This window comes from Diplotaxodon limnothrissa, linkage group LG18 (genome assembly GCF_057381915.1).
Source record: "Diplotaxodon limnothrissa isolate DT_005_m linkage group LG18, D_limnothrissa_male_GT1.1, whole genome shotgun sequence".
NCBI lineage: Eukaryota > Metazoa > Chordata > Actinopteri > Cichliformes > Cichlidae > Diplotaxodon > Diplotaxodon limnothrissa.
The window spans coordinates 19,614,526-19,629,617 of record NC_140613.1 but is presented as its reverse complement, the minus strand read 5'-3'; the positions used below and the strand labels follow the sequence as shown (position 1 = coordinate 19,629,617).

The following is a 15,092-nucleotide window of genomic DNA, read 5'->3' as shown; positions in this document are numbered from 1 at the left end:
CTCTCTCATAAAGTAAGTAAAGGGTGTCTTGGTGGTTTGCTAATGTAAGCCTCCACTGGCCCCACTCATGACTGTATGGGGGTGAAGTACAAACACTTTACTGGATTACAAAGTCATTCTCCACCTAAACACTGACCTGTGCTGCTGTGCAGAACATTTGTCAGGTGGCTGTTACTAATTTGAGGCCCGTTGGGTGACTGTAAAACTATCTGAAGCTAAAGTTAAGCTGTTTGAACATGTCTGTGACGGTGCTATGAGCTCATTTGGTTTATCACTTTGCTGCTAAGTTGTTATGTCAGTTTTCACCGTTTGCATTATATCTAGACAAGAATAAGAGACAGAGAGACATGGGCAGGCTTATAGTGATATTCCATTAAAGGGGCTCTTGCACACCATGAAGAGCATAACACGGGGACTGAAAAATGATCTTTATTTCACAATTTTTCATTTTTTACTACTACTAATAATGAAAAGTCATATGAGGAGTCAGATTGCGGAGTTAGAATAAGAAAGAAGACACCGATGCAAGAATGAGGTACCAGGGATGATATCGGTCTACAATAAAGTCTGATGTACAGGTTCTGGTTGACCAAAACCTATTAATTGTGCACATATAATGAATGATAAAACAATATTAGGTGAGTTATGGATTTTCCAAATTATTCAGATTTTTTTCAATTTCTTTTTATGTTTAGGTGTAGTAATAAAATAAAATACATTTGAAATATTTGGTACGAATGTAAAGTCTAATTAGTTGCCAGAACTTTGAAGAAATATGCAAACTGGTTGACTAAAAAAAACTAAGTAAAGCTTACTCAAGATAACTAAGTTAGGGCAACTTAGTACAGTTGTGAATGCCTAAAAAATAAGTAAACTACAAGAGCCTTTGAAAGAACTTCCTGTACCAAGTTTTAAATAAAGTGAACAGAGCCACACACTAGTACAAATAATACTGTTATTCTTTTACATGCGTGCCATGTCGCTATCAAGTTTAATACAACTCAGTAAGATAGTTTTACAAACAGCACTGAATATGTTTGTATAAATATTTTTATTGCATTGCATAAAAAGGGCTTATTAACATCACTGATATGAATTATTAAAAACAGAAACACATATTTTAAATGAGCGATGTCAAACTCATTTTACACTGTGGGCCACCTACAAGCTGACTTCGATCTTATGTTTCTGTCAGTGTGCAGAACATTTAATCCCATGCAAGAAAAAGAAGTACGTCTCGTAATCTATATGATAAAGAAATGCTGCTGTAGTAAATGAAAGAAATCTGTCAGCACGACTCTTCGAGCTTAAATTGTAAGAAATAAATATTTCGGGTAGCTCATTGCCCAGAATGTCCTGTAATTATAAAATGCCCTTTCTTTTTCTTAAAAAAAAATACTGTGTAGCCACTGTATAAAAATGAAATTTTTGTAGTAGATGGGGGGAAAAAACAGGAACATTTCTATTATTTCATTGATTATTTATTATGTATTTAATTAGGTGTAGTATGAATGGCCATGGGGTGGATATTTATCTGTAGCCAAAGCTGTAAAAATGCTTTTAAAAATCCTAAATGAATGTCCTCCTTTACATTTTCCAAAGCTGTCCAGAGTCCTGGCTGGAAGTCTGCCAGGCCAGTTCTGACTCCTGGGCCTCATGTTTGACAACGCTGTTGTAAGTAGTTAATAGGATAGTGTCATAAAATCACTGATAATTGCAGTAAGAACAAAACATAACGTGACAAATCACATAGAACATGCTGAGTAAACAAAGCATGTTTATATTATTATCATTCTTTTTCATTAGCATCTTTAAACAGCAGCCAGTGAATAGCATAAGCCAATTAATATGAAATATTGCACCAAAAAAAAGTGGTTTTATATTGAGTAACTATGTGCTATTATTTTTGACCAACGCCACTGGTTAATTGTTGAGTAACTCAGATAAGGACAGTAAATATTACTAAAGGTTTCATGAATTTGAAAAATCTGTCAAACTGCTTAGAAAAACCATTGTCATCATCTTCATCATCTTTTAGAGTAAAACAGCACAAATTCACCATCACTCAGTGTGTCATCCTATCTGTGGAGGTGAAATGTAGACTCTCAGGGTACTGTCTTCGGTTCTCATTAACCACCCCTGCCACTCTGCAGATGTTCACCAACATAGCTGCATATTGTAAACACTTCTTCATCTTGATCTTCAGTCACAGGCGTCCATCTGCTCCTATAACCTGCTCATGTCCAGGAGTGGCACTCGAAGGCCTGTTTTTCCCCTTCGTGGAACTGGGCACGGCTTGCCTGGACTGGGTTGGGCCGGGCTGAGTGGTAGAGGGAAACAGGCAGCTGGAAATGGGAGCTCATGTGGAATGTGAGGAATTGGGTTGTGTGGTAGGGGGCCCCTTCAAGCCTAACAAACTCAGGGAGGTCCGAGGCCTGGTCTGGAGGCCTTGGATAAATAAACCATCTGAGATGACCATGCGCTGTGCAGATATCTGCCATCACACCTCCCTGGCTTCTAAACACAAACCACCCAAGCCCTCTCTCCTTCTTTCACCTTTCCATGTCCTTTGTCCCACATGGTGCCTCTCCCAACTTCCTCTTTCTTTATCATCTCCCCTGGTCTGTCTTCCCTGCCTTTATCTCCACTTATCAGAATCAGATTTTTTCCCCCTTCATCTCGCATTCAGTCTCCCCAGTCCTGCTCTCCCCCCTCCACCTCCCCCTATCTCCATTCCTCCATTTCATCTCTCCCCAGAGACTCCATCCATCGAGCCGTTCATCCATGCATGGCTGGCTGTCCGTCCGGGGTTCTGTATGTGCTATAGGCAGCGCTACGGAACCACTCTGGCACTCAGCCGTCTCACAACAGCAGAGACACTGGGTGTTCAGGCCCACGCTGTTTATTTTCTCAAAGGCTCATGCCGCCTTTTCTCTCATAAAGAATAAATAAAAGCAAAGAGGGTCTTCACGTGGAAGACACACTTAAACCCATATAGCCAGCAAAATGAGCTATTACAAAAAAAACGGTTTATATATAATACTTCAAGAAAGGAGCAGGGAGTCATGTTGCTCAGAAAAGTGCTGAACTGCAGTGCTTTCTGAGGGTTGTGGGAAACCCTCAGAAAGTTTCTGGATTCACTTTTGAAAAAGAAGACCTTTAAAATAAAAATCCTTCCATTAAAATGCACCAATGCAGGAGGTCAAAGCAGAAGTGGCTGTCCTTCTCTTATCCTCTTCTAAAGTTGTGTGTGTCTCTGTGTCGAGCTGCATATCATATTATTATTATGTCCTTTTCTGTCCAGTTAATAGTTAACATGCCAATTAGAGAAAGTAATATAATTTAACCAAATTTTACACACTTTCCCAGTATTACCTAAAGGCACTAAAGTATCTTACACATAAAAAATAAAATAAATTAACAAACAATCAAAACTTCAGAAGACTAGTCAGCGATTAGGGCGATAAGATCATAATAATTTTCTACCCCTTCATTACACAATTTTGATATCTTTCAATATTTTGTCATGTGTCTTAATATTTCAGTATACTGAAACATTAATCATCAGAGCATCCCATCCAGACCTAAAAGAGAAAAAGACTCAGACATAACAAGAAGAAACAAACAAACAAAAAAATCTCTGAAAAAAAAAATAAAACAGAACAGCCACAAGCACGTTTAAAGTCAAGCCCCATTTAAATGCACAGATTATGTTGACAGATGACCAAAGCAAATATTTTAGAAAGATAAACAAAAACACCGGATCAGTTTTAAAATTCTGAAAATGTTTGTATTGTTTCAGTTATAAACTAATTTGCACACGATTCGTGTAAAGTTCACAAAGTCACATTGGTGGGAAGATCCTGTAAGTTTTTCCAGCTTGATGACACACACAAACTTTTACTTCCCAGATATCAGTGAAAAGGCTCAAAATTTGCCCGGGTGCTGAGAGACACTTTCTTTATTGAGCATCTCTGTCAGTCTCAGAGCAGAGTCAAAGCTGCCACCCACAGTCTCACACAAGATTAATTATGATAATGCACTCCTATACCCCTTTGTCATCGAAATGAATGGTTGCCTTTCTGGGGGGAAAACACACAAAACCCAGAGAGAGACAGTGAAACACACTTTTCTTTAAGTCTTTGTTCGTGCGGTTGTAACAGAGGTATTGTCAGATGCAGCAACCAGGTGGCAATGGAAACTTAGACCTGTAGCCTTTACAAGAAAGTGCGAACATGCATATGTATGGCAGTGAGAGCAAGCATAGCTGAAATGGTATAGCTTTTCCAAAAAAAATAGTGCCACACTAGCTTGATTTAAAAGTGTTGAAGCTCATCAGAAAAGCTCCACCTTAAAGATTGTGAAACATCGAGCTCTTCTTCATATGAGACACATTTTTTTCCCTTCAGTAGAAAACTGAGGCTGAAATTGCTGATGTCTTGCATTTCAGACGTCACTGAAGACTTTCTCACAATTTTAAAGCCAATAACAAGCAGCTTTTGCTTAAAGCTGGACAGAATCAAATGAAAAATATCACTGAACGTCTGAGAAACAAACTTTGGGCTGTTCCAGCTAAACACACAGCGGAATGAGACCAGAAAGAACGGAGTATCTGAAGACTTCTTCCTTTGATGTTGCTGAGAAAGATGTGATCCCAGCCGAGCGCCTAATCAAAGTTTCGTTAATTTGCTGGAGAGGGCAAGGGTGTGTGCGGGAGGTTGGGGGGTTACAATGTGACAGACAGCGATATCTGGCTTAGTGTAGGTGTGTCCGAGGAATGTCACAGGGGTTGTTACCCCACACACTGAATCTGTGTCGCCACACACACTCTTTGTTGGCCGAGCAGCATAAGCAACTGTTGTATGTAATACTTGTAAAAGGGGTGTTTGTGTGCATATGTATTCAAATGCTGGTGTGTGTGTCTGTGTGTGTTTTTGGTGTGGCGGTAGCATCTTAAAAGGTATAGTGTGTGGAAAAAAAAAAAGAGGGAGGGAGGAAATTCATTTGTGGCCAGAGAACACAGAAGACAAATTGAGGAAGTGTTGTGCTAATGTGTAGGGGTCAGCAGCAAACACACGCAGGTTTCTGACTGACTGCCACTTGGGTGGCCTGCTTGCTCTCTCTGTGTGTGTGTCTGTCTCTTACTCACCCACAATCAGCCCTCAAGCCACGAAGCCACCCATCGTCTCAGACACCCCCACCACCACCCAGAGCACAGACTCCACCCCACCTCTCTGTGCATCTGTTTGTCCGTGCACCACACATTTGCCTCCACTGTCCATCTGACCCACCCATCTTGTACTCCTCTTTATTTCACACTTCTCCATTAAAACTTGAGTTCATGATGACTGACCCACCACTGAGCCACTCTGAATCTGATCTATTTGTTCTAATTTTTTTTAAAAAACGAACAAACTCCCAACAAACTTCGAGTACTTTCCTTTCTGCTTCTAACACAGTGATTCTTAGGACTCGTCTTAACTCACAAGTTAAAATTTAGAAAAGTGAACTACTTCTTTACCAAATCTATCAGCTTTACTCTGGATGATCCAGACTTTACTTTGGATAGTTTTCCCCACAGCATCTTCAGTAGACAGTATCGCTCCAACAAAAGCAAATCAGTCATTTACAGACTATCAAGAGTCTCTGGAACACTAATTTCTGGAAAAGTATTATATATATTTTTTCATGACTTTGTGTAACACAAAGATGATTGATTTATTTCAGTTTTATTCAGGCGGTGGCCAGGGTGTGGCGTTATAAAAGTTCACAGTCCCTGGAGGGTAAATGAGACCCCACTTTTTCAGATTTACATGAACTTCCCCTTTTAAACTACAAATCTGCTAACCAGCTGTCTTTTATTATACAAATCAGATAGCATCAGTCTAACATGCCCAGAGGTGTCATATAATGCATTTATCTTGACAAAAAGCATTAAATGTTGACAACCATTTGAATCTTCCCCAACCAACACTGAGCCACTTCCCAGACTCTTAACAAAAGGAAAATAAAAAACCTCTGATGAGAACCAGTCTGCTGAACTCCAGACCTCTGTCAACTTTTGTCTTTAAAATTCAAGCACACCATCACAAAACAATACACACTTCACACTCAACAACCAGGTGTAAACACTCACCACAGAGTCACGCGGAAAAAATTAAAAGTTTGTCTAAATTTCACAACCGTTAAGACAAATCTTGTGGACAACCAATACCGGTAATCATCTATGAAATGGTTCTGTATCACAGATGACTGGTTTTATGATAAAACACACGATCAGGTCTTCATAGCTTGCAAACCTTTGGATGCATGTGCGCACATGTGCATTTGCAGTCGTTCACAGGGTTATTAGTTGCTGTAACAGAAGATTAATAATGGTCACACACACGCACAAGCAAACAAATCTACTGTATGCGCCGGAAGACGGGTTCAGCCATGGTGGTGCTTTACTGAGGGGGCTCCGAGGTATTTGCGTAAATATACAAACCTTTACCCAAACACACCCGGCCGCCAGATCTCATCATGTGGTCGAGGAGAGAGGTCAGAGTGGAAATTTACCAAAAGCGTAAACACGGCCAAGACAAAGAACACAGATAAAGTGAATCTTAACTGTTGTTTTTATATTTTTAAGCTAGTAAATGCAGTCTTTCAACACCACATTTAGTCACCCTCGATATGAGGAAAAGTTCCAAAGTAAGAGCCCTTTGCAGAAACCACTGGCTTGTCGTGACTGCTGTGATTGCAATACTTCATCAAAAATGAGACAATTTCACATTGAGAATGAAAGGTAGATTTAACGTTTAAATAAGCATAAAAATGATTAGTAAAACTTTTAGCAAAAGTTTCACACAGAAATTGGAATAAAGATAAAATGAGGCAGAAAAAGCAAGAAGCTGCAAAGTAATTTAGTCTGTGTACTTTCAGTAAATACAGTGAGAAGACATTTCTGTGGTGCATCCTCAACAGCCACATAAGTGTCTGAGAAAGCTCGTTTTTTCAGCCTGATGCACACACTTATAAATAAAGTGTAACTCTTATTTGTATCACACCCCCCAGATTAAATCTGAACTCATGATAGTGTCATTTTACATTTACATGCATATTCTAAACTTCTATTTAAAGATGACCGCCCGGTTTTCTACAAATCCTGAAACAAACTGCTATGGAGAGAAATTACAATCCTTCTCAAGCTAATTAGGACAAGTAAGTCGCTGCTAATTAAGCTTACAAAAAAGAAAATGTCTTTCTACAAATTTAAGATCCATGATTTAGTTTTCCAAGATCAAGCTGTGAGTAGCTCCTGCTCTCTTTCCTAAACGATCAAGGTTATTTTCGACACATTACACAAACCACCGACTGAGTTTATTAATCAGAGAAACAACCCTTTAAGGGTAAAACTTTGTGTCAACTATTACTGCTTTAAGAAACTCAAATAATGAATGAAATCTATAGTTTTGACTTTTAACTGCATGATTCATACTTTAGTCCATATCTCGCATAGTTAAACTGTTATGGCAGTAAATTGTACTTTACAAGAGTTTACATACAAAGTCAGAGAAGTAACTGTCATTTTTAGTGAGTATTTGAAACACATGACTGTATAGCTGATATAGACAAACAAGGCTATCTAAAGGACACCAGAGAGGGGAAGGGAAAAAAAACCCGGACCACGATAATCTCTCTCCTACACACACGGGAACATCACATAATCAGGCCACAAGAGACAGTCTAAATGTCTCATGCAAGGCCACAGACACAATAAGAAACGGGGGACAGTAAATCACGCAGTAAATCATGTACACAAAAAAGCATCCCTGCAGACATCCCTGTCCTCATCTTCTTCCTTTGTGACTAAGGAACCCTCAAACCTGTAATTTAAGAAAAAAGTCGAGTGATGGAATGCAATAAATCTCGTGACAGCAAAAGGAGCAGTAATGGAAAGAGGAGAAGAAAGAAAAGCATCGGGTGCAAGTCGGCTTCCTCCTTTGCTGCGTTCGTGAACGCGTGTGCGTGTGAGGGCGGGGTGTCGGTGTTAACTGATACAGGATCGAGTTGGGTGGTCCGGGGCCTACACATACACCATTTTTGTGTACAAATAAACTCAACCCCCACGCCATTGTGGTCTCCCTCCCACTGCCTTTTCTCTCCCTTCTCTGGTCTTCACAGCTGCACAGTGTGCATGTGTAAACACCCGTGAACATTCGAACGTGCATGAGTGCGCGCTCCTCCCTCTGGAACAGGCTAAATTGAGTAATTGACTGCTGCTATTAAGAGACAGTAGTGATCTGATAATAACTAATGTGGTGACATGATTGCTAAGATTGACTCGGTACTGCCACAGAAAAAGTCTGTAAAATGAAAGAAAAAGAGGATTTCTTAAAAACAGTAAAAGAAATAAAATAAAATAAAATAAAAACACGGATCCACAGGTTCAAGCTGACGTGAGTTTATTTGGACACTGTGTACAAAAAAGCCAATTGAGGTCAAAGTCTAGGCTTCTGATTGGCCTATCCGCTGGGGGAATTAGGGCCGTGTTTTGCTGCACTTGGATTGGTTAATGAGGTGAAAACTAGATCTCCATGAGCTGGTCTGTTCCAACGATGATCTCGTTAGTCCGTTCAGCTGCAGAAAAGAGATATGACAAAGAGATTATATCAGTTGCAGCTCTTGTGATCTTCACAGTTGAAAAAATAAACAGGGGAAAAAACAAATTCAAAAATGTGCAATCCACAAATGTCAGCTTCAGTGATCTCTTCCTGAATATTGCCACCATGCAATATGGACTTGCACTTTATTGCCAACTGGTGCACTAAACACATTTTAAAAAAAAAATATTTCAAATGCCGAATGACTATAGATCGTTGTTGTTGGGCTTTAACAATACCCATAATGTGCTCATCGTTTGAAAACGACTGCCTGTAATGTGAACACCTTCCCTTCCGCATCACAGACACAGCAGTGCTGACATCACTGGCTACAGGCGCCAAACAAATATTAGATTTTTTGTCGTAAGAATGCAAAGATTTCTAATAATAAAATTTGTCATTTGGCAGCTAGATTTATACCTTGGACTACTCGTGCACTTCTTCGTGAGTTTTTTTAATCATTTGTTTATAAACATTATACCATGAAGATCCCGGAGCACAGTTTTAGTGCTAATGTTACTGCTGGAGGAGGTTTGAAATCTAGAGTTATTCAGTCAGCAGAGAGTTGGTGATTTCTACAATCTACGCTCCTCGGGTTGCTGTTGTTCAACTTTGCGATAATAACACTTACAGCTGATCGTGGAATATCTAGATGGGAATTCATTTTATGAATTGACTTTTTGCAGCAGTGGTGTCTTATTGAAGTACCATGTTCGAATCCAGTGAGCTTTTCAGAACAACCCACTCTTTCACAAACGCTTTCAAGGCAGACTGCATGGCTAGGTGCTTGATCTTATATACCTGTAACAACTTTACTGAAAACACCAAACCTAAAAGATTAAGAGGTGTGGCCTAACACTTTTGTCCCTTTAGTGTAACCTTCATTAACTGAAGGAGAAAAAAAATCAACTAACAAAATATTTAGTGCAATAGAAAGTCTGTTTTTTTATTTCTGCATAATATTTCTAGTAGCTAACAAACTGAATACACATCCAATAAGGAGTTAATTGGTTCTTTTCCTTTCTTAAATCATTCTCTACTCAAAGCTAGTTTAACATGAGGAAAGTCAGCCCCGACTCCCCCGTGCATGGCTCTTTCCCTCCATCCCCGAGCGTCGGTACTGATCCAAAGCAAACGGTGGCAGAGAGTTATGTTCCATCCACACAGACAGGTTTTAGTGTGAAGGAATCTGTTGCTCAGAATGAGCTTATCCTCAGCTGTGAAGAGGGGAGAACAAATGGAGCATGGGACAGCAGGAGCGGGAACAAGAGGGAGTGACTGGGAAGAAAGGGAGGAAAGGTTACTCACACTGGGCCAGATAATTTGTCACTAACTAATAGAGTTTGTAGATGTATTAGGACCATATGTAACATTACATGTTACATATTCCTACTGCTGGGCCTGTGACACACATAAAAGGAGCCAACACGTGGGGGTAAAAAAACCTGTGTTTTGGAATAATTATTACTGTGACTATTTCCTTTTCCATCCTTCTTATAGCAAAGCATTCTTATCAAAAGCTGCTGTTTGCATTCGGTCATAGATAATCTTTGCCTTTTTTTGTCTATGTTTTTGAAGCCCACTTATTCTATGCCTACATCATAAAATGTGCTACACATATAATCAGAAAGAAAGAGAGCTTTCTTAAAGAAAACACTGAATTGTTTTGTAACTCACAGAATAAAAGCACACATTCAAAAGCATCTAAGACCAGTGCGTGATCTCGCATCGTTGGCATGTGTAAATAAAAGGCAGTGTATGTGTGACACCTGCAATAGCGAATGCATATCTGAGTGTCAGAACATCTACAGGAGAGGTATGTATCTTTAAAATATCAACACCTGATGGACGTAGACGTGTGTATTGTATGTGTGCGTGCGTGCATGCGTGCACGTGTGTGTGCGTGGCTAACTGTCAGGGTGGTCCTTAGCTGCTAACAGCTTCAGCAGCAGAGTGGGTGTGTAATGTCTTTAGCAGCCCACTGTCAGCCAGCTAATTTGGTGGTGAGAGGTAATCTTGTGCTCTCCTGCAGTAACAATGTAATGCAGGAGGGAAAGAAGGCTTATCTTTACTGCAAAGCATTACACAGAATAATCTGATCTGACCCGTTCTTCATACACAGCCAGGCTGTGTGCGAGCCACTGTTAAACTGAATCTCCAGAATTGTTGTGTTAAATCTTTTGAAGTAGGTTACGGCAGATTAATCGAACATATATTAAAAACCTGTGTGACACTCTTCTTTTTCAGTCTGTTTTTATTTCCTAGCCTGCTAATTGATTTTGAAATCCAGCACATGCATGCCAAAATATGAAGGTAAGTTTATGTGCCAAATTAGAGGAATAACAAACATTTCAGTGAACCCAGGACCTTTATGGCATGTCGCAACTTCAGTCACCGAATCAAATCTCTCTGCTGCATCTGCTACTTTTTTTTTTGTTTTTTTCTTAAACTGTAAAATCTTCTAAGGAAGACGACTGGCTTTGGGTTGTCTGATGAATCTGACTTCAGTTTGCTGTATACACTGGACGTGTTAAAATAAAAGGAGACAATTTATGGTGAAAGGCTGTATCTTTGCTGTTGTTTTGGCCTTATAGCACATGCAAACACAGGTCCAAGTTTCCAGTGTTTAGTATAATAATGCCAGGAACTGTCTAACAGCAAAAAGGGGGAAAAAAAAACAAAACAGCTGAAGCAAGATCAGACTTCCTGCAGCAATCGCTCACTGGATGCTCCAAAAGGCTTCAGCTGTTTCCAACAGTTTTAGACAAGTTTAGCTCAAATTCACACTGTTGTTTCTTGGAACACCCTGTTGTTCACTCAATTAGGCTGCTCAGTCTGGTAGCTGAGCTCGCCCTCTCTTTCTCTATATGTGTATGTGTGTGTGTGAATGCGAGTGTGTGTGGATGTGGCTGGAGGCTGTTGAATTCCGGGTGGTCCTGTTCTGGCCCTGCTCTCTAACCTCTCCATCAATGTGACACACACATACATACACACACGCACAGCTAGCTTTTGGGACAAGAGGATTAAGGAAATAAAAAAAAAAAAATCTCTGACAAATCAGACTTGAGAATGAAGAAACTTTCCTAGTTGGCTCAAACACTTGGCACTTATAAACAGATACCACACACATACATTAACACCTTATCCGAGTCAGCCAGGGAGAAGTACAAATAAGCGCATCAACAAAACCTGGACGTTACAGCCTGTCAGAGCTATTTTTTGTGCTGGAAAATGTTAAGAGTGCAAGATGTCTCTGCTTTTTTTGTCCATACTAGGATTTTACTGCCCATTGCTCAGGATATTTGTTTTACTGAGGCCATCATTTATCCCATAGTGTCCATTTAGTTTGGGGATTGAAAACATGCTCCTGTTTAACTGTGTCATTTAAAAGAATTAAAAGTCCAAATGTACAAACCGAAATGCGAGTACTGACAGAGGAAACAGGAGTTGACTATAGTGTGGGCACCAGAGCAGCTATTAAACTCACCTTGTGGTGAAACTGCTTTGCCAACTGGTCAAATAATAAATAAATAAAGCCATATAAGTGCTTATAAAGCCAGAAATTATAATGTTCACAAACCCTTTACAACCAGACAAACTACCTGCCGAGGTAGACTGTTTCATATAGCTAAAATCGAACGGCAAGACGTTGGCATGCTGAGAAGAGTGAACAGGATAAAATGAAATCAGGTGATAAACACCGATAGGCCATTTCTTCATATGTGTGTATTTATCTCGGTGCCTCTTACCTTCTGGTTCGATGTGTTGTCCATTTCCCACCAAACAGTATTTGAGGTCTGCTCCTCTGCCAATAACAGCATTACTGCAGATCACGCTGCCTTGGATATTACACCTGAAAATAACACACACACAAACTGCATGAATTTGATTTTATATCAATAAATCTGCATGTGTGCTGGCCACTATGTTCCCACAGTGATGGCTGGTGGCTCTATGCATGGAGAGCTAACAGGTATACATTATACCTGCCGTGCGGTACCTGGTGAATGGCATCTTACGACGATGCCATTCGTCAGCATGTCGGTTTTTACTGCAGTTTTAATGGTATATCAGTACAGATGTTCATAGAATCACAGATGTTGCAACAATTTGAAAATATAAGACTTTGTAAAAAAAATTCTTTGCCTCTGGTTTTGACTTCTTCTCTCCAATATCAGTGCTGATGGGAAGGTGTTTTTAGAGTGATCACACCTATTTGTTCAGAAGAAAACTGCAGCAGCTACCTACACTGTGGCGATGAGCATAAACGGACGTGGCTGCGAGATGACGTTATCGGCAGCACACGAAGCGACCAATGCGGCACGTATACTGGGACCTTAACGCTCCTTTAAACAGAGGAAAGAAAACTGACATTACATGAAGAGATGCCACAAACTTGTGGCTCTCTTTGCATCACCACTTTACCAGAGATTTCATGAAAAATACCCTTGTTCATCCAGCTAAAAATCTCATCGGGATTTAATCGCTGTTTCAAGAGTGATTTGGCCGAGAGGGAAAACCATTACAAGAGTAACAAAAGCAGTCACATTGTCCAAGAGAACTATTTCCTCAGTCTTCTAAAATTGACATAAATATTATTCCACACTATCCTCAAAATATTTAAAAAAATGCACAAATTTCCCTTCCTAAACATACAGTTCAAGAAAATCCTCTTAAAAGACTCATAAATCTTGTATTACCTGAATAAGGGATGAATCAGTAGATCATTAGTCCTAAAACATTATTTTTCAGCTCAGTTGTTTGCTCTCTGGGCCCTTGTGTAAATACGCACAGGCAGGTACACACAGCAAAGAACATTCATGCAGCACTGGGAGCTTCACAGGAAAGGCGCAGCTTTCCAGCTGGGCGCTAAGCTTCTTTACTTGCACCGTCATGGACTGAGGGCCACACCGGAGGTTACACAGACATTCGGACTGTTTTCCCCACCTCACACCTGCTCCGAAAACTCAAAACTATCCAAACTATCCAATCAAACAAACTTAATGACACAACATTAGCATCTCTATTAAGTTAAGGAAGGCGCCCACGCTGTGTGCGCATATATGTGTGTGTGTGTGTGTACGCTGTAGGCCCCGTTCTGGAGTCCCACCTGAGCTGGCAGTGCCAACCGACTGTGCATGCTCACATTCAGCCAAACCATCACCATAAAATTCTTGGAGAGAGACACAGACAGTCCTGTGTGTCCTGTGTCGACTAACCATGAAGGGCGTGTATCTGCGAATGTGTGTGTGGGGTAAGAAACGCGCGTGTGTTTCAGAAGCTCGGGAAGCCCAGTGGAGAACACATGTAGGTCTTGCCCAGGCAGTGACGCACACACACTTGGCCCTGTGCACCTCACACACAGACAGGTTTGTATTGGCTCATTCTATTCAGGTGGTTAGGCTTGGAGGGAGACAGAGAAAAGAGTGTGTGCGTGTGTGTGTGTGTTTAAGTTACTACCTAGAAGGTGGTGGTGGTGGTAGTTGGTGATGGGAGATTACAAGATTCAGAGTTTTGTAACATTAGAGAGAGAGGGCGAGAGAGAGACCACCAAAGAAGCTTCGAAGCTGAAACACCACTAATTACTAACACCAGGGCTCCTCCTTGCCATGACCCCCCCCCACCATCCTCCCTCTCTATTACACTCATACACAAACACACACACACACACACGCATGTCAACCCCCCACCTCCTGTGCCAACCCTCCCCTATAAAGTTGACCCCAACTATCCCCTTCCCAAACATGCAGCGCTTTGTCAACAAGCTCTGGTCAGCACCAAACAAAGAAACCAGAAACGCGAGGGGTTTCTGCGACATGGCTGGGGTCTGCTAATCCCCTCATACTGGCTCTTTCTTTCCTTCTTTCTCCTTCCTTCTTATGTCCTCAAAGAAAGAAAAGAAAGAATTGCAATTTCTTTCTTGCGTGCTAGCCTGCTTTCCCCTCGCTTCTTTCTTCCCTTCTCCTGTCTCTCTTTCTTTCACGCCTTTGTGCGTGCACCTACATGGGCATGATGAGGGTCCCCATGCTAACTGGCTGGGGTCCCTGAAAGGCTTAAGAAGAGATTGCAAGAGACAGAAAGAGAGGGAGATGGCGTTGAGGCCTTGATGTAAAGAAAAGAGAGAGAGGAAGAAGAATTAAGATAAAAGAAACAGGAGCCTGTGAATGAGAGCATTAAAATCCAGAGCCAAGATGAGTCCCTTTAAACCAATATTCCTGCCCTAAGACACCAAACAGATCAATCTACATGCTAATTCTACAGTAGACACTGTTGCTCTCTGTGCAAAGCAGTCAGTTCTTTCCACCTTAACTCTTGACTACAGCTGAAACTGGACTGGATAGAAATCCTGCTGCATCCTTACTCAGACTGGACTCAAATCACAACTACAACATCTGACATGCTCTCCATTGAGCTTCTGTGTTTCTTTAACCAAGTTGGAGTTCCTAA

The 15,092-nt window shown here is 40.7% G+C and overlaps 1 protein-coding gene across 1 annotated transcript in view; it reads right to left on the bottom strand.

Annotated features, from left to right (window-relative positions):
- Positions 1-8,441: 8,441 nt before the first annotated feature.
- Positions 8,442-15,092, bottom strand: part of eif2b3 (eukaryotic translation initiation factor 2B, subunit 3 gamma) — a 36,331-nt gene continuing 29,680 nt past the window's right edge. Inside the window, exons 11-12 of the mRNA XM_085378042.1 lie at positions 12,395-12,498; positions 8,442-8,622 (exon numbers count right to left, since the gene is read on the bottom strand). Coding sequence (XP_085234168.1) covers positions 8,570-8,622; positions 12,395-12,498 — 157 coding nt within the window. The 3' untranslated portion in view covers positions 8,442-8,569. The remainder of the gene's footprint in view (positions 8,623-12,394; positions 12,499-15,092) is intronic.